This window comes from Podarcis raffonei, chromosome 7 (assembly GCF_027172205.1).
Source record: "Podarcis raffonei isolate rPodRaf1 chromosome 7, rPodRaf1.pri, whole genome shotgun sequence".
NCBI classification, from domain to species: domain Eukaryota; kingdom Metazoa; phylum Chordata; class Lepidosauria; order Squamata; family Lacertidae; genus Podarcis; species Podarcis raffonei.
The window spans coordinates 83,918,318-83,945,176 of NC_070608.1; the positions used below are offsets into that span (position 1 = coordinate 83,918,318).

The window sequence follows — 26,859 nt, forward strand, 5'->3', positions numbered from 1 at the left end:
CACTAACAAACAAACATATAAACATGTATAATTTCATAAATTTTTTCATGTACCCAATTTCAACGACTTCCCCATGCCTCCCTTTTCTGCATCCCTGTTTTGAGCTTTTTTTCAGCAACCCCTGGTCTAAATTACTTATTAATTCCTTTCTTTAACCCCTTTCTTTCCTCTTATCCAATCATTTATCGCTGCAAATCTGTTATGCTTTACCCATGGCATTTTAACACTCAATAATTTTACAAGAATTTTTAAGATAAAGTTTAAATTTCTTCCAATCTTCTTCCGCCGTCTCTTTCCCTTGGTCACGGATTCTGCTCGTCATCTCTGCTAGTCCCATATAGTCAATCACCTTCGTCTGCCACTCTTCCAGTGTGGGTAGTTCTTGTGTCTTCCAATACTTTGCTAGTAGAACTCTTGCTGCTGTTGTAGCATACATAAAAAACGTCCTATCTCTCTTTGACACCAATTGGCCTACCATGCCCAGGAGAAAAGCCTCTGGTTTTTTGTAAAAGGTACACTTAAGCACCTTCTTAATTTCATTATATATCGTTTCCCAGAAGGCCTTAATCCTTGGGCACATTGTTGCTTATCTATCCTACTGCTTTCTATGCTGCTGTGAATGTCTGTCCCATGCAAAATAAACAAAAAATGTTTGTGTGTGTGTGTGAATCCTGACTAATCAAACAGCAACATAAAGCAAAAAAGCAATAATAAAATAATAAAAATGAAGGTGGCAGGCTTAAATAAACTTCATGATCAGTCAATAAATGTCCCAAATCTAATAGCTGTGTTCCCCTCACAGAGCTGCAAGCTCCAGTTCCCAAGGAAGAGGAACTACCATATTTTTTGCTCTATAAGACTCACTTTTTCCCTCCTAAAAAGTAAGGGGAAATGTGTGTGCGTCTTATGGAGCAAATGCAGGCTGCACAGCTATCCCAGATGCCAGAACAGCAAGAGGGATTGCTGCTTTCACTGCACAGTGATCCCTCTTGCTGTTCTGGCTTCTAAGATTCAGAATATTTTTTTTCTTGTTTTCCTCCTCCAAAAACTAGGTGTATCCTGTGGTCTGGTGCGTCTTATAGAGAGAAAAATACGGTAACCTCTCAGCACCCTTAATAAACTGCAGTTCCCAAGATTTTAGAGGGGGAGTCATGACTGTGTAAATAGGTTTGATATTGCTTTAAATGTATGGTGCATATGGGGCCTAAAACCACAGCAAGATGAACATCTGAGACAGAAGGGAGAAGGTAAGGAAGACCTTACACAAGAATGGGTGTATTAAGAAGTCACATAGAGCTAGAAGGGACTTGAGTTCAACATTCTGCATTGCAGGGCTCGAACCCATGACCTTGACCATACATGCATACATAAATGTATGGTTTAGATGCAACTGCCATCTAACCTCCCTGGAAACAAATCAGAATGAATGTGCAATCAAACAAGCCTTAAGGCTTCTTTGTTTATAAAGGGGTGATGGTTGTAGCCGCGCTTTTACATTTGAAAGCGCAGGCATGTGTCATCAGCCATTTAGTTGATGAGCTGGTAAAGCGCAACTACGCCCTGATTGATCCAGTGCTTCTGGGACAAATCAGAAGTGAGCTCAATGTAGAGGACGTAATTGGTGGACTGGCCATTGGTGGACAGTGTGCCTCTCCCAGCACTGGTTTCGAATATGGCACACAGGTAAATTCCCTTGTGTCAAATTTTGGTACCCTCGCCAGGTTTCAGCCATATGATGGGCAGGGAGTCATAGAGGATTTTGGGAAAAGGCTCTCCAATCCCGATGGTCTCCCTGTCCCAACAGGGCCCTTCCAGATAAAGCCCTTTCTCGTAGGCTCCATCTTCAAGCAGTTGAGTCATACTGTGCTTAGTATCATCCCCTAAATTGGGTGGGGGGAGGACAGAAGAGATGGTGTATTAAAACATGGCCTAGGTCTTGCAGAAGGAAAGTTCTATCCAGTGCTAGTTGCTAGCCATGACAAGGAATGTCTCCTGTAAGTTGCCTAGTATTATTTTTGCATAGTATACAGGAGCTCTTAAACATGGAATGAAATGGTTTTACTTACGGTACCTGAAATTCAAGTCCAGTGTGATCTATTGTGATGGCGTATTTCCTGGCATAGTTCTGTGAAACTATGACAACTGCGTAGCAGTTGGAACCATGGTAACTTCCAACAAGATCAAATGTTGGGGGTTCGATATGTATCTTCCCCATGTTGACTGCAATGAACAGTTGGGTGGCTGGAATGATTTTCTCTGGTCTCAGGCATCGGAAGATGACCACGCGGTCAAGACCTGTGAACAGATTCCATTCAACGGAAAACTCTTCTTCATGAAGTTTGGCAGACTCATAAATCATTTTGTATTCCACAACATTGGACTCCAAAGTCCTTATAGAGTTGGTGTCGGACAACTTGATAACGGAAAGCTTATTGCCCTTTTCCATATTTTTGACCCACTTGTTGGCTTGTCCTTGAGGATCAATCATTAAAGCCCTTCGTCTTGAGATGGAAACAATGATGCCATTCTCAATCAAAAAGGAATCAATTGGCAACCCAGCAATCTGCCAGGCACAGATCTTGACTGGTTCCTCTAAATTGCTACTCAGGCTGGAAGAAGAAGAAGGAGGAGGAGGAGGAGGAGGAGGAGGAGGAGGAGGGGAATTTGGATTTGATATCCCGCTTTATCACTACCCAAAGGAGTCTCAAAGCGGCTAACATTCTCCTTCCCTTCCTCCCCCACAACAAATACTCTGCGAGGTGAGTGGGGCTGAGAGACTTCAGAGAAGTGTGACTAGCCCAAGGTCACCCAGCAGCTGCATGTGGAAGAGCGGAGAAGCGAACCCGGTTCACCAGATTACGAGTCTACCCCTCTTAACCACTACACCACAGTAGAGCATGGGACTTTCTCCTCCTTGCACAAAACCAGCCATTTCTTCTGAAATTCTGTATGGTAATCAACAGTAAAGGCTTCCTTTACCACCGTCCCTGAAGATAACAAGACATCCCCTGTGAGGTCAGGGTACCGAAGCGTGTTGCTTCCGTCCAACTATCCTTCTGGCTTCCCAAGCCACTATTCAGCTTTTCAGCCCTGTCCAGCTTCTGAGAGCATTCGTCAATGCTGTTTTCGAGTTCTTTCTTCTGGTTATTAAGTTCTTCAAGTTCATCCTTCAGTTCCTGGAGGCGGTCCATCACTTTCTCGAGTTCTGCTCGCTTCGTATTGAGCTTCTGCATTTCTGCAGTGAACAAACCTTCATCTTCCCTGAGCTGTTCACGTTTTGGGGGCGCCTCCTTTGTGACACGGTCGTGCACGTCCATGGCTCTCACCCCGTTGCACAAGCCTTCGCAGGTGAATGATACATTCTTTATGACAGCTGGCTGAAAGTCCGAATGCTTGATGAACTTCTCTCTAATTCTCTTAGTTAAAGCTGGTGGGATATTATCTTTGTCATAAGTCTTCAAGCCTTTGTGGAATTTCAGATCCCCTAGAGCCTTTTTGGAACTACCTGAAATTTCACATAAATACATACATATTAAAATATTTTCAAAATAAGAATATCTCATGAAAAAATCTGGAAGATTTTCAACCTCCCTCCTTTTACCCCGAAATAGTTTTTTGAGCAGCCAGGTGACTCTTAAGCCAAAGCAAATGGATAAGGTAATATAATGACTCACTTCCCATAACAATTGTATCTATGGTCCATTTAATTGCATTGAATGCAAGGAAGGTTGATGCTCATTGGACTTTTAAGGCAAACTGTGGGAGTGTCAACAGTGGTGGGGAGGTAGAGCAATGACAGGCAGAGTCAACTAATTCTAGATTTCTCCTCTCCCTCCTTCCTGATGAGTTTTATAACAGCAACACTGGGGCTAAGGAGGAGCAGGTGCAGGCAGGGGCTGTCTAAGGACAGGCTTAGCTTGGAGGGGCAGTGCCCCACTTGCCCATATGGACTAAAATCTACTAGGTGGAATATCTTAATATATAATATAAAGTGAGATGATGACAATAATAATAATAATAATAATTATTATTATTATTATTATTATTATTATTATTTATTTGTACCCCGCCCATCTGGCTGGGTTTCCCCAGCCACTCTGGGCGGCTTCCACAGAAACCAGAAATACACTAAAATATCACACATTAAAAACTTCCCTGAACAGGGCTGTCTTAAGATGTCTTCTGAATGTCAGGTAGTTGTTTATCACTTTGGCATCTGATGGGAGAGCGTTCCACAGGGCGGGCGCCACTACCGAGAAGGCCCTCTGCCTGGTTCTGGTTCCCTGTAGCTTTGCTTCTCGCAATGAGGGAACCGCCAGAAGGCCCTCGGCGCTGGACCTCAGCGTCCGTGCAGAACGATGGGGGTGGAGACGCTCCATCAGGTATACTGGGCCGAGGCTGTTTAGGGCTTTAAAGGTCAACACCAGCACTTTAAATTGTGCTCGGAAACGTACTGGGAGCCAATGTAGGTCTTTCAAGACCGGTGTTATGTGGTCTCGGCGGCTGCCCCCAGTCACCAGTCTAGCTGCTGCATTCTGGATTAGTTGTAGTTTCCGGGTCACCTTCAAAGGTAACCCCACATAGAGCGCATTGCAGTAGTCCAAGCGAGGGATAACAATGCTCAATATCAGCAAAGAAGCACATGACAAGCCCCCCCCCCCAAATGATTTTTGGTTGTGTTTGGTTTTTACAGCTTCCACTTGGATCAGGCTTTCTTTCTGTCTTTTCTCTCAAGTGCTTCATGACCAGCTTGATAGGTCCTGGTGGATTCTGCATGGATTTGACAAGAGAGGTGTTTGTCAGGTTCAGGTTATCGAGAGCCGAAAAAGCAGCTTCCAAGGCTGGCATTGGCTCCGGTAGGTTCCCCTCGCACTCCTCCGGTAATCACATCAAATATATTCGCAGAACATGGTCAGGATGCTACCACACAGTCCAGTGGAACAAGAACTTTGCAAGAGCAACCCTTTCCTTTCTTACTGCAGCTGCAGCCACTGGATGTGTCTTGACTGGAATTGATTGAGGGCACTCTTGGTGGCTGGTCCCCACCTGTCAAATGCACTCCCTGGCGCAATGGGCACATGCTCAACCAAAGAGTTTTAGAACTCAGTAGGGATTTGAACCCTGGGTGCCCCGGTCTAACACTCTAACTGTATCACACTCACTCTCTGGTGACCCCACAAAAGCAGAGCAGTTTTAGCCCAACATTACTTTTAGCATATGTGTGTTTGGAAGAAATAGTTTCTCCCTGCTCTGGGGTAAATAGCAGCCCTGGGGAGGCAGATCAGATCTGGGGGAGGGGGGCGGGCAAGGGGTTGAATCCCCTCTCAGCAACATCATGTTCCCAGTGTGACCATCCCCTCTTATGTCGCTGCTCTTTAGTTAGAAACCAACCAAGGAAGGGCACATCTTGTGCTGACAGTGCAGCCCTGTGCATATTTATTCAGCAGTAAGTCTTATTGAGTTCAATGGGGCTTACTCTCAGGTATGTTGGCATAGCAAAGGATGGAGAACCCTCTCTCCCCCCCCCCCAGCCCCTCACAGTTCTCCTCTAGCAACACTCCCTCACTTTTTCCCCCAACTGTTTTTGTCTGACCGGACTGTGTCCATGAACTCTGGCAATGCCCCTTGCTTGTCTGGACAGGGTGTGGATATGAAGAAACCAGCCAGCTGTACAAAAAGTAAAATGGGCATTTGTCACCCCTTCCACTTCTGTCTCTGGCCCTGCCCACCACTAGCATGTGGCCCTCAGAAGGTTGCCCGGGAGGAGATGTGGCCCTTGGGCTGATAAACATTCCCACACTTGAGGTGTAACCTTAGGACTGGAGTCAATGGTAGTCCTACTCAGAGCAGAGTCACTGAAATTAAAGGACAGAACTAACTTGGGTTCCTTAATTGCAACGAGCCTATTCTGAGAAGAACCAGCATTGCATACATTCCTCCAGGGAAACTACAAATAGGGCAGAACCAGCACATCACTGGTAGCTCTTTACACCTCTCTTAGTTTGGATTTCTCATTTATGATGCTGCACTGTTGAAAACATGAGCTCTGATGGGGAGGGAGCGCCAGGCTGCACAGCACAGTGACCTGAATACCCTGAGCAATAGCTGCAGCTTCATTGGCCTCCTTCTCATCTGCAGCCACAAGCTCCTCCTTGGCATCAGAAACCTCAGTGGTTTCCTTTTCTATGTGGATCATCCTTTTCTCCCTTTCTGCGGAGGTCTGAGTCAGTTCTGGTTGAAGAGCTGTCAGTTCCTTTGGCATCACTGCAACCTAAAGAGGACAACAAAGGTAGAGGGCATAATCAAGATATTAATTCCTTACTGTTCCAATCTTCAGTTCACCACATTTCCTAATCAATTTCAGATACGGGAGGAAAAAGGATGACAAAAATGCATCAGCATTTTAGTGTGCAATTAGGTAGCAGAATTGGCCAGTGATTTTGCTTTCTAACTAATCAGGAACTGTAGTTTGTTAAGGGTGCTGGGAATTGTAGCTCTGAAAGATACAGTTCCTAGGATTCTTTAGAGGAAGTCATGTGTCTTAAATATATGGTGTGTATTCCATTGTCTTTGAACAGCCCTGTTTATAAAACTGAGCTTGCAACGGATACTGCATATAATGAAAACAGTTACAAGTTTCCATATAATCTACCTGTTCCAGTCCACACTTACTTGTGAAGCTCCAAAATCAAGCTTTTGAAGGTACGCAGGAAAGCAATTTGTCATTTTATCCACTTCTTGCATGTCGGCCCTCTCACCTGCTGCAAATATGTTAGGCACGCCCCCCGTGTTCAACAAACAGCATGTTAATGTCCTCTACAAAGGACTCGTCTTTTATTCGGTTATCGCATAAAAAGAACACAGTGTTTTTGTTGGCCACCTCTGACTGCAGCATGACCTTCTTGATATCCTCTCTCCAGTCCTTTGTGGTGTTGACCTTCAGGAGTTTGTTGTAATTCCCAAAGGCTCCCAGCTAGGTGGCGCTCCCAACAATGCCCACTAGCATTCCATAACTGAATGACAGTACAGTTGCAAACAAAAGACTTTGCATGCAACACATGTTTCGCTAAATCAAGTAAATGCCCTCTGTGCACCAGATAAGCTCAATATAAACTTAAAATTGGGTTGTGATGTAAGCTGACGCCCCTTGCTTGGTATCTGAACAAACCAAGAGCAGAGGAGTGGGAGCTGAAAGTGTTAGCAGCAGGGGTGCCAACTTGAATAAAATATTGGGGGGGAGGCAGGCAAGGCCTGCCCTGCGCAATAGAACACATGACGCGGTACACCCCCCCCCCCATTTGAATGGCAATGCCCATCAACTTTGGTACATTAGCATGTTTTAAGATTTAAGGGCGGCGGGTGGCGCTGTGGGTTAAACCACTGAGCCTAGAGCTTGCCGATCAGAAGGTCAGCGGTTCAAATCCCTGTGACGGGGTGAGCTCCCGTTGCTCGGTCCCTGCTGCTGCCAACCTAGCAGTTCAAAAGCACGCCATAGTGCAAGTAGATAAATAGGTGAGCCTGCTGTAGAATCACACTAATCTTGTGTTCTCCTGCCAACCTAGCAGTTCGAAAGCACGTCAAAGTGCAAATAGATCAATAGGTACCACTCCAGTGGGAAGGTAAACGGTGTTTCCGTGCGCTGCTCTGGTTCGCCAGAAGCGGCTTAGTCATGCTGGCCACATGACCCGGAAGCTGTACCCCGGCTCCCTCGGCCAATAAAGCGAGATGAGCACCACAACCCCAGAGTCGGCCACGACTGGACCTAATGGTCAGGGGCCCCTTTACCTTAACAGAAAAGGAAAATATTAAAATGACAACATATTAGGTTGTCAACAACAAATATCCTATGGCATCTGACAACAGAAGAGGGGGAAACAGAGTTTCAAATTGAAGATAAAAGGTTAAACGGTTTAAATGGATGCTGCTCATTATTTCTCCCCCTATCCCCATTCATAATTCAATGGCAGATCACATGGCTTTACACATTGGTCCCTGGCATCTCCAACACCTGAAACCCTGGACAGCTGTTGCTAGTCATTGAAGACAGGGCTAAGTTAGATGGACCAGTGACAGCGACAGCTTCCTATTTTGCTAACCATGGAGGTTTTTTATCAACCTCCTGATCCTAAATCAAGTGTCCCTTCAGATAACAAACACACAACAGTACAGGATTCTATAGTATGAGCAGTGGCAGTCACAGATAGTGGCTAGATGTGGTTGGGCAAAATGTGTTAGGGAAAGAGTAAATGTAGTCTGGAATCCTAGAATGTTCTTTTTCAGTTAGGTCTGTTATCAAGTGCAGAGAGGGAGTTTTACTGTGAGTTTGTTTTATACTGCTATGTGCCTCAGAATAAGTCTGTAAAATCTCAGAAATTTGCCAGGTTCTCTTGTGTGTGTGTGTGTGTGTGTGTGTGTGTGCATGTGTGTGTGTGTTTTCTGTGCTTTTTTTCTGGGGGGGACGCAGGGGGACGCGTAGCCCTAAACATTTTGTGAATCTAACTGGAGAAATAAACTAAACATTTTAAACATTTTATTTTCTTCTCTATCACGGTGAATCATCACTACCATTGCTACTCAGACAGAAGCGAGCGTTTAATGTGTGAAGTAGGAGTTGGAATCTAGTCTCAGGTAAGACAAAAGACTTTTGTCCATTTACTATATTTCCCTGATTTCCCTGATTTGAACTATAAGATGGTGATTTCTTGAGTCAAAATGAGAGTACCTAAACATTTTTAAAGAAAAAATCACTGTATGCTTTAGCATACTAACTAAAGTAATGTGTTATGTTTAAAATCCTGGAGCAGCTTCTGCACATATAAATACCACAACATGTGCTTTCTTGAAGAGAAGCACATTCCTCACGGTCCATTTACCCCAGAAAAGTGGCCTCAAATCTCAAATCCAAAATTTCATCAGCAATGGCACGAATGAAAATAATGGGCAGGTAACTTGTGAAACGCCCTGTAAGACACAAAGGAAGACAGTAAGTCTCCATGCAGCTTTGCCATTCCTTCTGGTGACCCCAGGCAGATAGTTGAAACTGCTGATAAAGGTGTGGCAAGTTCACGTCACATCAGAGGTTGTAGGTCTCCAACTCCCAGCATCCCTGACCACTAGTTAGTTAGGGATGATGGGAGTTGTAGTCCAACAGTATTGGGGTCCCAAGGTTGAGAAAGGCTGTCCTATTGCATTTAATCTGACATCATACCTGTAATATCATTCCTTCCACCTCCTGGAGGCCCCATTGCTGAAAGAAGCAGAACCTCAGCAAGAGCGAGCCTTGAGGTGTCCTTCTTTTGTTTTTCTTTTCTTTTGGATTGAGGAGTTCTTTAATCAGATGCAACACTAAAACGTCGTTCTCTTTCAGTTACTCTAAGGCTATCAAAGAGTTCCTATGACGTTCCAGATATTGTTGAATATGAACTCTCATCATTCTATTATTATTATTATTATTACTATTATTATTATTATTATTACTATTACTACTACTTTATGTAGTTGCTTTTATTTATGTATTGTTGCTTTTGTTTATGTATTGTTGCTTTTGTTTATGTATTGTTACTTTATGTATTGTTGCTTTTATTACGTGCACTATTTTATGAATTGTTGCATACAACCCTGGGATTCTTCAGGCTGAAGGGTGGGGTATAAATTAAATAATCTCAGGTCATACTGCTTGGGGCTTATGGGAGCTGGAGTTCCCCATCCCTGCTGTTCAGGATGTTCAGTTCCTTTCTTAAGCTCTGGGACCTATTACAAAACAATTCAATGCCCATACTGGAGATATGATGTTTCCTGGTGCATAAGCAAAGCCACTTATTTAAATTTGCACGAGTATATGTGTTTAAACAGACCTCTTTCTGGAAATGCGTTCTTCTTCATCAGCTTTATGCTTTTGGGACGTGGCGTGGATGGTTATCATCCATTCCCATCAAAACCTCTCGGTAATAACGGTCACATTTCAATCTTCCCTCAGCATTGGTTCGCACCGTGGCAAAGAGGAATAGACCCTGCACCCACAGAGTGGACATGGTCATCTATTAAAAAAGAAGCGCAGATGAAGATTGGTCTTTAACAGAAGGCACAGTCATCCATGTAGACCTGTGTCTTGGGCGGATCCAGTAATCCTAGGCTCCACTCTGTCATGTGCCAGCCCTCCTCCAGGCCTCCAGTGCCTAAGCCAAATCCAACCTACACCCGGAATCAAGACTTGGTGGCGCCAACCATGGTCCTTACCAAGGCAACCAGGAAAAGACCATGCAGCCACGGAGTGGACATGATAATCTACCGTATTTTTCGCTCTCTAAGACGCACCAGGCCACAAGACGCACCTAGTTTTTGGAGGAGGAAAACAAGAAAAATATTCCAGTTACAGATAGGTAGCCGTGTTGGTCTGCCATAGTCAAAACAAAAAAGAACTAACTTAGTTGGTCTTTAAGATGCTACTGGAAAGAAAAATATTCTGAATCTCAGAAGCCAGAACAGCAAGAGGGATCTCTGCACAGTGAAACCATCAATCCCTCTTGCTGTTCTGGCTTCTGTGATAGCTGTGCAGCCTGCACTCGCTCCATAAGATGCACACACATTTCCCCTTACTTTTTAGAAGGGAAAAAGTGAGTCTTATAGAGCAAAAAATACGGTATTTAAAAAGAAGAGCGGATGAAGATTGTTGCATGGCGAGAATCATAGAATTTCATAATGTGGAAGGACCGTTACAAAAATACGTCGGCTACAATAGCTTCAGAGAATGAAACACTTTTATTAAATTATGCTATGAATAATTCCCACATGGTGGCAAATATTCAGCATATGCTTGTTTGGTAAATTTCTTCATTATTCTTGCCAAAAAAGAAGTCTTTAACAGTGTTTGCATATATATGTCTGCAGTTGCAATAATAAAATACTTGAACTATTGTGGTCTCCCTGATATTTGCTAAACCGTATACTGTACTGCTAAAACTTACCAGTTTTTACCATTCTAGTCCGGAAACCAGCTACAAATTTGCTGGTGGATGGGAAAGGTCGGCTGTTTGACACAATTGCACTCAGTAACATGTACACATTTCTTGTGTGCTCAAAACACTTTATTGGTGTATTTCTCAGCAATGCTGCCATTTGCACATAACGGGGAGCTGAAGTCAAATGCGCTGAGTAAACCTTTATTTTAAATTGGGGATGTGGGAATGTGCTTCATTACTGAGGAGTATGTGAAAGGCTTTGCAGTGCTGCCTGGTTTAAAGAAAACAGCAAGAAGGGCGAGTAGAGTATGGGAATATGTGTCTGTTTGTCTATCTGCTTTGTGTGCTCCCTCAGCTGGGGTGCTGCTCCGAGTTGGTTTTATTCAGAATATTTACACGACGCGCAATGAGAAAAGTTCTTGGAGTGGTTTACAACAATAAAATACCGAAATATTACTATTTAGCTGCCTTTTATGGGCACGGGAGTCAACCCCACGGAACTCGCGTCAAGGAAGAAGACGCGTGTCGGGTGGTCACTTGGCCTCTTTTGCCCGCATTCTTGCAGGTTGGGGTTGCCAGAACAGACACGTGTCTGTGCGCGCGCACGTGTGAGTGAGCGAGCGAGGGGAAGGAATGTCGAAGTCCGGCTGGGCTCCGTCCCTTCGCCCTCTGACACGGAGGATCCCTGGCCCTCCTCGCCAAGGAACACGCCGCCACCTGGGCAAAGGAGGGCGGCCGGGCGGCCCTCTCGGAGCCTCGCCGCCCCTCAGCGCTGGCCTTGAGGCGCGCGCGAAGCTCGGCAGCCGCCGCGCGGGCCTCGCTTCCAGGCGGGACCGTTAGAGCGCGCGGGCGGGCGCAGAGCGAAGCGGAGAAGGCGCTGGGCAGCCGCGTCGCCATGAAGCTGGAAGCGGCGGCGGCGGCGGCAGCGCTGCTCCTCTTCGTGGCCGGCCTCGGTGAGTGAGGGCGGGCTCCCTCACGCGCGCGCCCCGTTAGGGACCCGGACTGGACAAGCCCAAGCTGCGGCCCTCAGGCGCCGTTGGACTACAACTTCCATCATCCCTGTCCTCTGGGCCTGCTAGCTAGGGCATGATGGGAGTTGTAGTCCAGAAACACCTGGGGACCCCAGGCTGAGAAAGGCCCGAGCACCTGTGAGCTGTCTATCAGAAAATGAACACGCCGCCTGGTTGTTTAAAAACCCTCAACGCGGTTTACCAAAAGATAAAAGCACTGAGAAGACCTACAAAAGTTAAAATATTAAAAAGGATTGCCTCGGCTTTCTAAGCCTCTCTGAGCAGGGAACGCTTTGCACAGCTACCTGCTTGATCTCAAGTGGCAGGGAGTTCCCAAGGGCAGGTGCTGCCACACGAGACGATCAGGCGCTGAGCAACACGTGGCACCAACTCCACCCGTGAAAATGGCCCCCATGGCACAAGTGGGGCAGGTTTTGCAGGTAAACGGGTCCCTATCTGAAGAAGTGTGCATGCACACGAAAGCTCATACCAAGAACAAATTTTGTTGGTCTCTAAGGTGCTACTGGACAATTTTATTATTATATATATATATTTCTACTGCATCAGACCAAGCCAGCTACCTACCTGAATCTGAGTACCTATTTTTTAAGGGCTTCACCTGCACTCCATGCTGACCAGGCCTCCCTCCTGTCAGCAATCGCACTGCAGAATTCTGCCCTAACTGCATCTTCCAGCTCAGTCCACACAGAACACATGGGCATCCTAACAGAGATGGGTACAGCAGATGGTTAAGGCAGATGTGGGTATCCAGTTGTCAGATTAGTATCTAGGAAGATGTGTCAACCTCAGTGTGGAGGAAATGTCCTTTAAAATCCGCCTCTGCCTTGAAACATAGGAACCTAGGAAGCTGCCTTAACCGAGTCAAACCATTGGTCCATCTAGCTCAGTATTGTCCACACTGACTGGCAGCAGCTCTTCGGGATTTCGGGCAATAATCTCTCCCAATCCTATCTGGAAATGTCAGGGATTGAACCTACCCCTGGCCCAGGGCCCTTAAGGGAGAAGTAGCACTTGTTGTTGTTGTTCAGTCATTTAGTCGTGTCCGACTCTTTGTGACCCCCTGGACCAGAGCACGCCAGGCACTCCTGTCTTCCACTGCCTCCCGCAGTTTCCTCAAACTCATGCTGGTAGCTTCGAGAACACTGTCCAACCATCTCATCCTCTATCGTCCCCTTCTCCTTGTGCCCTCAATCTTTCCCAACATCAGGGTCTTTTCCAGGGAGTCTTCTCTTCTCATGAGGTGGCCAAAGTATTGGAGCCTCAGCTTCAGGATCTGTCCTTCCAGTGAGCACTCAGGGCTGATTTCCTTCAGAATGAATAGGTTTGACCTTCTTGCAGTCCATGGGGCTCTCAAGAGTCTCTTCCAGCACCATAATTCAAAAGCATCAATTCTTTGGCAATCAGCCTTCTTTATGGTCCAGCTCTCACTTCCATACATTACTACTGGGAAAACCATAGCTTTAACTATACGGACCTTTGTTGGCAAAGTAGCACTTAAAATATTGCAAAAATGGTATCTCACACCAGTACAATCAGCCCATTTTCGTTCCTCCTGCTCACCAAACTGTTGCAGGAAGTTAGGCTAATATCAACGCATATTTGTGGTGGGAAAGTTCTGGGAGGAAAGTATTTGTCAAAATATATCTCAAAATGTCCAGAGCTGATGCTGCTCAAGTCTTCTCAGAGGAGATGATGTTAATGTACGGTTCAAACCTCTAAGTTCTCTTTTAATAGTGGCTCATAATGAGATACTAGAAGAAGTTGTACGGTGCATCTCTGACAAATTAGTACAATAAAATATGGCAAATAGCACTTGTGGGGAAATCAACATGAATAAAATTGGCATAAGGTTTGAAACATAAATTCTCTTGTAACAGGTTGGTATAGCTTTGTTATGCATATGGCTAGAAATGAAAACGGTCTAAAAGTTTTTGGTTTACAAATTGTTTCTTGCTTTCTATACAAATGGTAGTCTGGGATAAGAACCGATTGTGTTATTTGGATATTATTTTGGATGTATTGCCTTCTGGGTTAGGGTGGGATATTTTATTACTTGTGTACAATGTCATTATATGTTGTAAGAATTTAATAAATGGGGGAAAATAGAAAAAAGAAGAATGGTACTGATAGAGGCACAAGGGTTTGTCTTTTCTACGTCTCTATTCGGTTAGCAATCCTAATTTATATGACATAAATGTATATAGAATTTCTAAAGAGACAGCCCCCTGCTCCCAAGCAGGCTGCAATATAATCTAAGGACCTCTCCAGACTAGTTTGTTGTGGGTGTAACCTGCCACATATCATTAAGGGTGTTTCCAAACTCACTGTTTTCATGTGGGATTCAGCCATTTCTCAGCGAATTCAGAATGTGCAACTGAATGTGATTGGATGTTATTCTTAGGTGTCTTACGGTGCTGTGATATTCGCGCCTTATAGACATTAAATGGTGATTAACTTCTTAGCATTTTTCTTCTTCTCCAGATTGTCAAACCTTTTTGGATATCACAATTCCAAAGAAAATTCCATCCAACATGACTGAAGATGGTCTAGGAGAAGATGAGGTATTTGGAATTAAGAAATATACTTATTCAAAAGTTTGTGCTATGGAGTGAACATATACTCAGTGGATGATATTTTGCACAGTGATTCCCAAGCTTGCTTCCCCTGGGAGTCAACTAGATACCTCTGGGAAACCCACAAACAGGGCACATGTTCCACATCTGGGGTTCTCCAGGTGAGTGAATCAGCAGAGATCCTCATGTGTGCACTTTACAGTTGTGCATAAGAATCTTTGGCTCCAACTGCCTCCCAGCACTCACACAGGACCTTCACTGCCTTCACTGGTTCCGATTTGAAAGAGATGTAAAGCTGGGTATCATCCGCATACTGATGAACACCCAGCCCAAACCCCCTGATGATCTCTCCCAGCGGCTTCATGTAGATGTTAAAAAGCATGGGGGAGAGAGGAGGGAACCCTGAGGCACCCCACAAGTGAGAGCCCAGGGGTCTGAACACTCATTCCCCAAACCACTTTCTGGACATGGCCCAGGAGGAAGGAGCGGAACCACTGTATAACAGTGCCCCCAGCTCCCAGCTCCTCTAGACGGTCCAGAAGGATGTTATGGTTGATGGTATCAAAGGCTGCTGAGAGATCCAGCAGAACTAGGAAACAGCTTTCACCTTTGTCCCTAGCCCGCCAGAGATCATCGACTAGTATAACCAAGATGGTTTCAGTTGCATGATGAGGCCTGAATCCCGACTGGAAGGGATCCAAATGGTCCACATCCTCCAGGCGTGCCTGGAGTTGTTCAGCAACCACCTGCTCAATCACCTTGCCCAAGAATGGAAGATTTGAGACTGAGCGATAGTTGGCCATATTGGCCGGGTCTAAGGATGTTTTTTTAAGAAGCGGTTTAATGACCGCCTCTTTCAGCAGGTCTGGCATGGCTCCCTCACAGAGGGAAGCATTCACCACCCCACAGAGCCCACCGCCCAGCCTTTCCCAGCTTGCTTTTATGATCCAGGATAGGCAAGGATCAAGGAGACTTGTGGTTGGTTTCACTCATTCAAGCAGCCTGTCCACATCCTCAGAGGTAACAGATTGTAATTGATTCCATGCAACTCGACTAGACAGGACTCTAGCACTCTCCCTCCCCGGCCTTGCTCCCACGGTGTAGTCTACCTCTTTCCAAATCTGAGCGACTTTATCTGCAAAAAAAACTTTGCAAAATCATTGCAGGAGATCTTGGGGTCTTTATCAGGGCCCGATGACAAAGGTGGTTCTGTTAAATTGTGAACCACCTCAAAGAGTCTCCTTCTGCTATTTTCTGCAGATGCAATAGAGGCAGTGAAGAAAGTCCTCTTCGCCATCGCCATCACCACTTGGTAGGCTCAACGTTGAGCTCTAACTCGTGTCTGGTCTGATTCAAAATTAGGTTTCTGCCACCAGCGCTCAAGCTGTTTCAGTGCTTGTTTCATCACCCTCAGCTCCGGGGAGAACCACGGGGATGTCCGGGCTTCATGCAATCAGAGAGGGCACTTCAGAACCAGACAGTTGATAGCCCTGGCTCAGCCAATTGCTGGGCTGCAGCAACAGAAACAATCCTTAAGAGCCCTTCAGGCCCCACCCCAAGCCAGGTGGAAAGAGGCCAGGTAGGGCCGTTCAGGCTCTTCTCAGGCATCCTTCTGAGATAAAGAGGTTCAGCCAATCACTGCCATAGCTTTTCTGCCATCATCAAATACATTTCAATAGAGAGTGTTCATTTCATTTGTAAAAGTACTGTTTCAACATATTCTTCTGATTGTTTTGTTTTGAATTGTCCAGAGCACACAGACTTACATTATTACAATAAAAAAGAAGACGTACATAATTCACCTGCAGCAACAGTAAGTGACCCCCTAGTCTTAACCCTTTGGCTTCTGGGTGTGGGATGTAAAGGTGCAGCCAAGTGCGACATTCCAACAGGGGACTAACGGCCTCCATGTTCTAACCGGTTGCTGTGACAACCAGTTCGTCGGTTGCTGGTGGTTTTGAAAGAGAACTGCTCAGTTGCAGTCTCCTCAGGACCAACTCCCTCTGGTATAGTTTATTTGCTTGTTATGTAACCTAAGCCTGCCTTCAGGTACAGTTCTGTAAACCTGAATGAATCTGAGAGCAAAATAGCGTTATATTGACATGAATCAGATTCATGTGTTTATTCTTTAAGAGGGATTCAAAGGGATTTTTAACCAGGAAGTCATCTTTATTAGCAGAACTCAGACAAGTCAGCAACAAGCTGATCACTGCATAAACTTATAAAGGGGATTGTTTAACTCTGCTAAAGCAAACCTTCCCACAATGGGGAGGCTGTAGCTCAGTGGCAGAGCATGGACTGTGCATGGAGAAGGTCCCAAGTTCATTCTCCAGTGTCTCTAGGCAGAGACCCCGTCTGAAACCCTGGAGAACCATGGCTTGTCTTAGCGCGACACGTGACCCAGGCCACTTACTAATCTGCACCTGATTTTGATTTCAGGCGTCCATAATGGCTAGCTCCAGAAGGTGATCAGATTGGGCCTTTTCTAGTCCACTACTACCTCAGCAGGGCCACTGGTCTTATTTTGCTCAGAACTGTCCAGAATGTCAGAGGCAGTTTGAGAAGTCTCAGTTTACGCACCATGCCTACTCTAGACAAAAGCGCCCCACAAAAGATTTATTTGTTTATTTCTTAGGAAGTATCTTACCCAAACTGTTCAGCAGCAAGCTCCCGGAATGGTTTACAAGGGATCAAAGAAGCCCAATAGTACCGTAGATTCCGGCATATTAGGCGACTGGACGTATTAGATGACCCCCCAAATTGGCAGCTGCAATTTGGGAGTTTGTCTTATAAGCCCAGTCGCCTAATACGCTGGACAGCTCTGCGCCAGGAGAAAGCCGCCTGCGCAGAGCGGAGCCCGCCGCCGGCTGCTGCTGCTTCTGAAGCAGCAGTGGGCGGACTCCGCGCCAGGCGGCTTTCTCCTGGCGCAGAGCGGACCCTGTCGCTGGCTGCTGCTGCTTTGGAGCTGCCGCAGCAGCAGGCGGGCTCCGCTCCGCGCCGCCCATACCCGGCGTATAAGACGACCCCCGACTTTTTAACCTCTTTTCCGGGGTTAAAAAGTCGTCTTATACGCCGGAATCTACGGTAGTAGTAGTAGTAACACAATAAAAAATGACAACACATAAATAACAATGGAACTTCCCAAGAAAAGAGCATGGTGGAAAAAATTCCAGCAATGATTAAACATGGATGAATCTAAAAGGCACTGAAAAGAAAAGACAGATGACATGGGAGAAGCCTCCTTGGAGAGGGGAACTGATAAGGCTGCAGTTGCCACGAGGCAGTAAAGGGTACTGAGAGAAAGGCCTAAAGTTCATGTGAGATTCTGGCCCTCCCCCCAAATTATGGAGCCAGCCTGGATTATAATTTATGCTGTCATTCCTATTTCTGTCTTTAAACGCCAGCTTCCAAAATGTCATTCCACAATTCCAACATGGTGCTATGCTTTAGTGTGACCTGGAAACCGAAGTCAGCAGAGGACTATGTGGACACCAACTACTTTGATTCTTTCTTTTTCCTTAAAAATAATAATACATGTTTTATTGGTTTCGTATAAAACAAATATAATAATAGCAATAAAAAAATAACACTCAGACTACATTGCTTATTAATTGCCAAGGACATCAAAAGTAAATAAAATGTTCAGTTCAACACCCCCTATGGTGTCTCTTGAGAACAACCCTTGGATTTCTCCTATGGAAATTAATGGTTACCATTCAATCCAGTGGGAGGAAAAGCAAACCACTGCAAAGGGAGACAGCATTGTGGTGAGAACAACCTTCCCTCCATCCCCTGACACTGTGTAATCATAGAATCGTGGAATTGTTGAGTTGGATGGGACCCTTGGGTCATCTAGTCCAACCCCCTGCAGTGCAGGGATCTCAGCTACAGCATCCACGACAGAGGGCCATTCACCCTCTGCTTAGAAACCACCATTGAGAGAGAGCCCACAACCTCCCAAGGTGATCTGGGCCTCATTTATGGGAAGCACTGCAGTAAAGAGCTGTGCCTCCATCATTGTGATAGGCAGTTTGCTACTAGTATTTATGAATGCTGTACCTCTCCACTTAGCAATGCCAGCATATTTCTGAAGCATCCCCTGTTTCTGTTCCTCAGCTTGCTAGCTGACAAAGACAAAGTGCAGCGTTCTAGGGGATCTTCATTAGTTACCTCTTCAACCCAACCCTATGAGACTTTTCCCAGAGGGCAGTCAGTGATCCTTTTTGCAGTGCCAACGTAAATATCATTTTGTTGTTTTCTTCACAGAACATTTTTGCCCAATGACTTTTGGGTTTATACGTACAACCGAGGAGGCTTTGTTCATCCCAGTTCCCCACATATTCAGGTAAAGGTTCTTAATTTTGTTTGGATGTCATTTCAGACATTGATTGATTGATTTTAAGTGTTTGTACACCACTTGTCAGATGCATCACCTCCCAAAGCAGTGTACAGAATTTTGAGGCAATACAATATTGTTATGGGTGTGTGGGGTAACATGACTCTCCTAAATTCCTGCATGCAAGATTCTGCCCCACCCCAAAAAAAAGCAGTGTAAAATGCAGACTAACCGTGCCCCCCCCCCCCGATGGAGAATTCCCTGGCAGATAAGTCATTAAGAAACAAAGACTCTCCTGGTCAGCAGCAAAGCAGAGGCTGTGCCACCTGCAAAGGGGGTATAGTTAGCAAAAGCAAAGGCAATGCCAGAGTTGGGCAGAAGAAATTTCAGAATTACCGTGGGCCTGAAGTAAGCAAACAGAAAGAAAGTGTTGGTTTTGCAAACTTGAAGGCGGCGGGGAGCGGGGCAGGGGGTGGGGAGATGCCGGAGCATGAAGTGAGTGCGAGGAACGAGGAAAATCCTCTCCAAGCAGAAGGGTGGCAAGCAGAAGGGAGATATGCAGAGCTATGGCTGAGGTCTCTTTAAAATCTGAGACGCAAGAGATCCTCTTGGGGTGTAATACTGGGATTCCCACCCATCTAGAATCAGGTTGTAAAAAGGTAAAGGGACCATTGACCGTTAGGTCCAGTCGTGACCGACTCTGGGGTTGCGGCGCTCATCTTGCTTTATTGGCCGAGGGAGCCAGCGTACAGCTTCCGGGTCATGTGGCCAGCATGACTAAGCCGCTTCTAGCGAACCAGAGCAGCGCACGGAAATGCCGTTTACCTTCCCGCCAGAGTGGTACCTATTTATCTGCTTGCACTTTGACGTGCTTTCGAACTGCTAGGTTGGCAGGAGCAGGGACCGAGCAACGGGAGCTCATCCCGTCACAGGGATTCGAACCACCGACCTTCTGATTGGCAAGTCCTAGGTTCTGTGGTTTAACCCACAGCGCCACTCGCGTCCCTTAGAATCAGGTTGTATGTATGTGTAAATAAACCATATATCATAAAGACACCCCATTCTCCACTGTGCCTCATTCCCAAAAGGAACACAGACCCTGGGTTACAGTGTGCCTGCAACCCCTAGAATATCACTGCTCATGGAGATTGGGGTGGCGTGTAACAATAAAGATTTAACTTCACCACAGAAGAAGATTATGAGGAAAGGGCAATTTGAGATCAGATAAACCCTAAACATTGCAAAAAGCCTGGGGGCAAGTAAAAAAAAAATGCATATGGCATTTGTAAGGAGGTGATGGGGAAGCTTCTCTGGTGAGCAATTTCCAAAGGAGGGGTTTCACAACAGAACACCCCCCACACCCCAGGTACCTCCCACACCTTGCCTCGAATAGCCCAGGGACTCACAGAAAGGTCTCTGAAGGAGTTGGTACACAGCTTCGTTGTGCTTCTAGAATCATAGAATCATAGAGTTGGAAGAGACCACAAGGGCCATCGAGTCCAACCCCCTGCCAAGCAGGAAACACCATCAGAGCACTCCTGACATATGGTTGTCAAGCCTCTGCTTAAAGACCTCCAAAGAAGGAGACTCCACCACACTCCTTGGCAGCAAATTCCACTGTCAAACAGCTCTTACTGTCAGGAAGTTCTTCCTAATGTTTAGGTGGAATCTTCTTTCCTGCAGTTTGGATCCATTGCTCTGTGTCCGCTTCTCTGGAGCAGCAGAAAACAACCTTTCTCCCTCCTCTATGTGACATCCTTTTATATATTTGAACATGGCTATCATATCACCCCTTAACCTCCTTTTCTCCAGGCTAAACATGCCCAGCTCCCTTAGCCGTTCCTCATAAGGCATCGTTTGCAGGCCTTTGACCATTTTGGTTGCCCTCCTCTGGACACGTTCCAGTTTGTCAGTGTCCTTCTTGAACTGTGGCGCCCAGAACTGGACACAGTACTCCAGGTGAGGTCTGACCAGAGCAGAATACAGTGGCACTATTACTTCCCTTGATCTAGATGCTATACTCCTATTGATGCAGCCCAGAATTGCATTGGCTTTTTTAGCTGCCGCGTCACACTGTTGGCTCATGTCAAGTTTGTGGTTCTAGATCCATTGCTTCTACTTAAGGCTCAAGTGGTCTCAGTTGCATTGAGTACCCAACTGCGCCCCATCTGGACAGGCATAGCCTAACTTCTGCAAACTATGTTCTGGTAACCCTTAGCTTAGATTATTGCAAACCCATTATATGCGGGGTTGCCTCTGAAGATGGTTTGGAATCTTCAGCTGGTGCAGAATTCAGCAAGTAAAGGTAACGTAAGAGACACATGTGGTGCTGTGGTCTAAACCACTGAGCCTCTTGGGCTTGCCAATTGGAAGGCTGGTGGTTCAAATCCCCGCAACGGGATGAGCTCCCCCTGCTCTAACCCAGCTTCTGCCAACTTAGCATTTCGAAAGCACACCAGTGCGAGTAGATACATAAGTACCACCGTGGCAGGAAAGTAAATGGCGTTTCTGTGCACTCTGGCTTCCATCGCGGTGTTTCTGTTGTGCCAGTAGCAGTTTAGTCATGCTGGCCACCTGACCCAGAAAGTTGTCTGCAGACAAACGGCGGCTCCCTCAGCCTGAAGCAAGATGAGCGCCACATCCCATAGTTCCCCTCCAGGGGTCCTTTACCTTTACCTGGAGGGCCGCAATATGAGAATGGCTGGGGTGGCTCCCTGCTTATGGAATGCTCACCCAGGAGGGCTCACCTGCACATTTATTACATATCTCTGGGGGCCAGGCAAGAACATATTCCTCTTCTCCCAGGCCCTTGGCTGATTAAACAATCTATGGCCTTTTAAACGGTGGGTGGTAGTTGTTGTTTTTGCTTGTTACTACAATAATCTATTTTTGTATTTTTACATTGAAAACTGCCCTGTGATCCTCAGATGGACTGCACACATTTGATAGATAATAGTAATTCCCATGAACAGCACAAATAACTGTGGCTAGGCTCTCTCTTTCTAAGACAAGCTATCATTGGCACATCGACTTGAATGGATAGAAGATGGTTAGAAGCACAATTCTGGGGGAATTGAAACTGTGCGGCAGGAGGGGGAGGGTTAAAAACTGCATGTAAGCCTAGCTGATAGAGAATTTCAATTGTGTGAATGCTGCATCAGTTGCTTTTTTCTAATTTAAAAAAAATAACTTTAGGGTGAATGCTTCTATCAAGGATACATACAAGGCTTCCCAAACTCTGTTGCAATACTCAGCACCTGTCATGGGCTCAGGTAAGAGATTTCAACAGCCTCAGTCAATTATCTGTCAAGCCTAGCAGCAACCTGTCTCTGGCATAATCCAGGCACCAGATGTTTCACAAAAGTACATGCAGTATATGTCCTGTCTCTCCCATCCCCATCCTTGTGTTTCACACTCCTGACTTTCTTCAGTGGAAGTTTGCAGCAGCCCAATATATTTACTCTTCTCTGAGCAGTGGAAAGTTCCCAGGTGTGGTGCCTACCCAGGTTTGGTTTCCTTTGGAAGGAAATCACTGGAGACTTACTTGTGTTTTGTAATATTTGAGTTTATTTACAAACATGCAGGTTGAGCGTAATTGGAGGCCCTGCTTAAGCATTCCAGTAGACAGCTAAATACCCCTGTCCCTGAATGAGGTATCTGGAGGAGATGGCCAGGACCCTAAGATACTGTGCGCCCAAACACAGGGCTAGCAGACTTCAGGGATTAACCGGCAGCCCTTATGCCAGCCGTTTCCTTCTCTATACATTCATACCTCGGGTTGAAGTAGCTTCAGGTTGAGCATTTTCGGGTTGCGCTCCGTGGCGACCCGGAAGTAATACAGTGCATTACTTCCGGGTTTCGCCACTCGCACATACGCAGACGCTCAAAATGACGCTGCACAGAAGCAGCTAATTGCGTCAAAGTGCAAGTAGATAAATAGGCACCACTCCGGCGGGAAGGTAAATGGCGTTTCTGCGCACTGATCTGGTTTGCCAGAAGCGGCTTAATCATGCTGGCCACATGACCCAGAAGCTGTACGCCAGCTCCCTCGGCCAATAAAGCGAGATGGGCACCGCAACCCCAGAGTCGTCCGCGACTGGACCTAACGGTCAGGGGTCCCTTTACCTTTAACCTCACTTTTCCTATAGTCTCCTTGAACCTTGGCTAGTACTTTCTATTTTTTCCAGAGGGCTCTTGCAGTTTGAGAATGTCAGCTATGGAGTTGAGCATTTGAAAGACTCGGCTAATTTTGAGCACCTGATTTATCAAATAAACAACAAAAACCTCCAGAGTCTACTTAGGAGAGAAGATTTACCATCTACAGAAAGACAACTGGGGAGTGAGGGCATGCCTTATAAGTTGCTCTCAGATAATGCGGTAAGTGCTAAGAGGTTTCTTGCCTTCTTAAACTGGCCTTTAGGCGTGATTACCATCAATATTCATGTTTATTTGGAGTCCTCCCTGAGAACTTAGGTTAGTAGGCTTACAACACAGATGCAATGCAATAAAATAGACAATAGCTACTAGGCTGGGGAAAAGAGTATTTTCCTTTGCATAACGTACCAGCACTGGATGTCTGTGATGTACCTGTACACAGGATATGGAGAATAATTTTTTTAAAATTAAAAAGAACAGAAAAAGGCAGTGGCATAGGATCGCTTGCTGGCGTCCGGGGTGCGTATGTGCATGTGCCAGGTGGGGGGAGGGCGCACGCGCACTGGGTGGAGGGATGCCAGCCCAGCCCTCCGTGCTGATGCCGCCAGAATGATTTCATCCCCAACAGAGCAGAGTGGGGCCATCCTGAGCCACCTGCCTGTGTTTCTCACCCGAGGCCCTTCTTAGTGGGCCCTGTCTGAGGGTAGTGCGGATAGTGGCAACCTGAACATGGGACTTTTCACTGGTGACTCCCCAGTTGTGGAATGTTGTCTTCAGGGAGGTGCACATGGCACCACCATTTTAAACTTTTAGGTTTAATTTGATCCCTAATTGGGGTCATATCGTATAGTGGTTGTGGTGTTCATCTCTTAGTAGTGTGGCATAGGATTTATCCTTTCTATAGTATTGCAGAATGAACACTTCCAGTTTATTTTTCTTTTTGATATTTGTTTTAAACATCTGTACTTGTATCCTTTTTATGACGCCTTAAGACATTTTATCTAGTAAATGGTGAATAAATGTAAGAAATAATAATACCATCAGGTTGACTTGATGGCCCTCTTGCTTGACTCTCATCTTCATGTCTTGACCAATACCTGCTTGCCTCCAAACATCAAAGCCTAATGCTAAACCATATCAAAACACCTTTCTGGGCACAGCTGTGCATATTTTCCAAATGCTGCTTTGGATTTTTTAAACATTATCCACGCTCCTCTGCTGAAAACCCTTAGACAGCAATGGGACTTGAGTGCATTGGTGCCTATTCTGGAGAGATTTTCTGTAGATGAATAAATTGGGAAAGTGAGAACCACTGTTAGGTGAACTGGACAAATGCACAGCTTTTGAAGTGATTTTTTTTTCAGTGGGGCAGCTTGATGCAGGCTTGGTTCTAGTAATCTGCTGCTAACGTTAACCCATTTTGCATTATAAAAGCTCCAAGGACCAAAATACAAGAAATATTACTAAATGTGATTTATTTTGTCTTTCCTCAGCCACTGTCAGATGTCACTAAAGTACACAGATACATAGAAGTATATATCGTTTTGGATAAGGGTTTGGTAAGTTACTGACCACGAGAAATAAATCTTCTTGGAATGCTAACAAGGGCAATTCATTGAACCAGCATGGTGTTGTGCAGAGGTTTTCAACCTTTTTGAGTCCATGCTCCCTTGACCAACTACCATATTTTTCGCTCTATAAGATGCACCAGACCACAAGACGCACCTAGTTTTTGGAGGAGGAAAATAAGAAAAAAAATATTCTGAATCTCAGAAGCCAGAACAGCAAGAGGGATCACTGCGCAGTGAAAGCAGCAATCCCTCCAGCTGTTCTGACTTCTGTGACAGCTGTGCAGCCTGCATTCGCTCCATAAGACGCACACACATTTCCCCTTACTTTTTAGGAGGGAAAAAGTGAGTCTTATAGAGCAAAAAATACGGTACATTCTTTCTGCGGCTGCCCTGTGGGGAAACACACTCCAAGCCTCAGAAGCCAAGTTATGTCACCCCTTGCCTACAGCCTCTCACCCCTTTTCAAACACCCTCCCTTGTCGGGTATTCCCTCAGCCTCCTCTTCTTGGGAGTCCTCCAGGCAGCTGCCGCCACTGCCTCTGGTCTCTGAACCACCCCAAAGAGGCCCTGGGAAGAGGATGCCCCCAGCCTTGGTGGCCCAATGGACATTGGCCAAAGGTGAACGTGAGGCCAGCTCCTTTACTCACCTTGGGAGGCTGCGTGGGTGGTGCCAGGCCTTCTCAGCTCCCAGGAAGGCATTGCACACAGCAAGCACAAGAAAGGCCAGCATGGCACCTGCCTACCTGCCTTCCTACTTATTCATCCATTCTCAACAGTAAGGGCTGCCTGGGCTCCCACACCCACTTGCTTGCTTACTCCGAGGCCACCTCAGCTTCTGGCAAGCAGCACCCCCTGGCCAGCCTCAGAGGCACCATTCGCCTGCGGAGCTTGTAGCCAGGGTTGCTGTAGCAAACATCTCCTCCTTTGGGAGGCAGAGACACAAGAGAGCATCAGAGGAGGAGGGAAGGAAAGAGGGACAGGAGCCAGTGTTGCCTTTGGCACCCCTGGCCATCTTTTAGGCACCCAGGGTGCCATGGCACACGGGTTGGAAACCACTTGTGTAGTGGATAGAGTGTTGGTCTTAGATGGTGAGATTTGGCATATAGGGTCAACTTGGCCTAGCCATTTTCTCTCAGTCTAATCTGGTTTGCAGGGCTACTACTGAGTATAAAATGAGATAACACCGTATACTCACTTAGCCTATTAGCAGTAGACTGCAATTCAAGCATGACAGGAGGTTGTTGTTGTTTTTTTTACTAATCTTTTTATTGATATTTTGGAAACGACATCAAACAATACAAAAAAGAAAAAAGACTGAAAAGAAGAAAAGCAAACAAACAAACAAACAACAACAACAACGCCTATAATCATAAAACAAACAAACCAACATAACATCACTCAATTGACTTCCTTCCATCTCAGTTTAGGCAAAATAAACTCATAGCTTATCTGCAGATTGTATTATATCAGCTCTTTACATCGCAGGTTTTAGATTCCGCCCACTGTGATTTTGGTAATACCTAGATTGATTTCAATGTAACTTACAAATTTACTCCAGTCGTTCGTAAACTTAACGATTTTTTGATGCCTAATTTTTTGTGACATTCTAGCTAATTCTATATACTCATATAATTTCATTTGCCATTCTCTAATGGTGGGGATATTGGAAGTTTTCCAGTTTTGCGCTAACAAAATCCTGGCGGCCACCATTGCATATTGAAAGAATGTTTGGTCTTCATTTTTGATCTCCTCTCCGATCATACCTAAAAGGAACGCTTCAGGTTTTTGGGGGAAGGTGTATTTCAGTATTCTTTTTAATTCATCGTAAATTTGTCCCCAAAATCTTTTCACTTCGTCACAGGTCCACCACATGTGAAAGAAATTACCCTCTTTAGTTTTACATTTCCAGCATGTGCTGTCTCCGGTCTTATACATCTTCCCCAGTTTTGCCGGGGTGATGTACCAACGATACATCATTTTCTCCATATTTTCTCGGAGAGCAGCACAAGCATGACAGGAGGTTGTTGAGGACCCTGAAGAGCATCTCACCCTGCTAAGGTTGTTTGATTCACTGCTATCCTACAGACACACATGCCCTGAAAGGCGAGCTCTAAGTGCATTCAAAAGCACTTCACATCTCTTTTCCATATATGGTGGCCCAACGTTTGGTTCAGCTCTCAGACCAAGTTGCATATGACCCAGTGTTCTGTTGCCAACACTGGCAGTCTACCATAA

General features: G+C 45.7%; 1 protein-coding gene, 1 long non-coding RNA gene and 1 pseudogene across 5 annotated transcripts in view; 2 read left to right on the forward strand and 1 right to left on the reverse strand.

Annotated features, from left to right (window-relative positions):
• Positions 1-1,230: 1,230 nt before the first annotated feature.
• On the reverse strand, positions 1,231-3,579 carry LOC128417962 (dynein axonemal heavy chain 3-like; annotated as a pseudogene).
• A 779-nt stretch (positions 3,580-4,358) lies between these two features.
• Positions 4,359-10,343, forward strand: LOC128417978 (uncharacterized). The gene is made up of 3 exons (XR_008331634.1): positions 4,359-6,289; positions 8,579-8,628; positions 9,977-10,343. It is a non-coding gene; the product is annotated as an uncharacterized LOC128417978 (long non-coding RNA).
• A 1,454-nt stretch (positions 10,344-11,797) lies between these two features.
• Positions 11,798-26,859, forward strand: part of LOC128417968 (disintegrin and metalloproteinase domain-containing protein 2-like) — a 44,760-nt gene continuing 29,698 nt past the window's right edge. For 3 of the 4 annotated variants that reach the window (XM_053397249.1, XM_053397250.1, XM_053397252.1), the window contains exons 1-7: positions 11,798-11,911; positions 14,471-14,550; positions 16,314-16,375; positions 18,829-18,907; positions 22,094-22,170; positions 23,086-23,275; positions 24,547-24,612. In XM_053397249.1, coding sequence (XP_053253224.1) covers positions 11,854-11,911; positions 14,471-14,550; positions 16,314-16,375; positions 18,829-18,907; positions 22,094-22,170; positions 23,086-23,275; positions 24,547-24,612 — 612 coding nt within the window. In that variant the 5' untranslated portion in view covers positions 11,798-11,853. Of the gene's footprint in view, positions 11,912-12,294; positions 12,409-14,470; positions 14,551-16,313; positions 16,376-18,828; positions 18,908-22,093; positions 22,171-23,085; positions 23,276-24,546; positions 24,613-26,859 lie in introns of those variants that run through there. The other variant, XM_053397251.1, reaches the window with a different exon arrangement.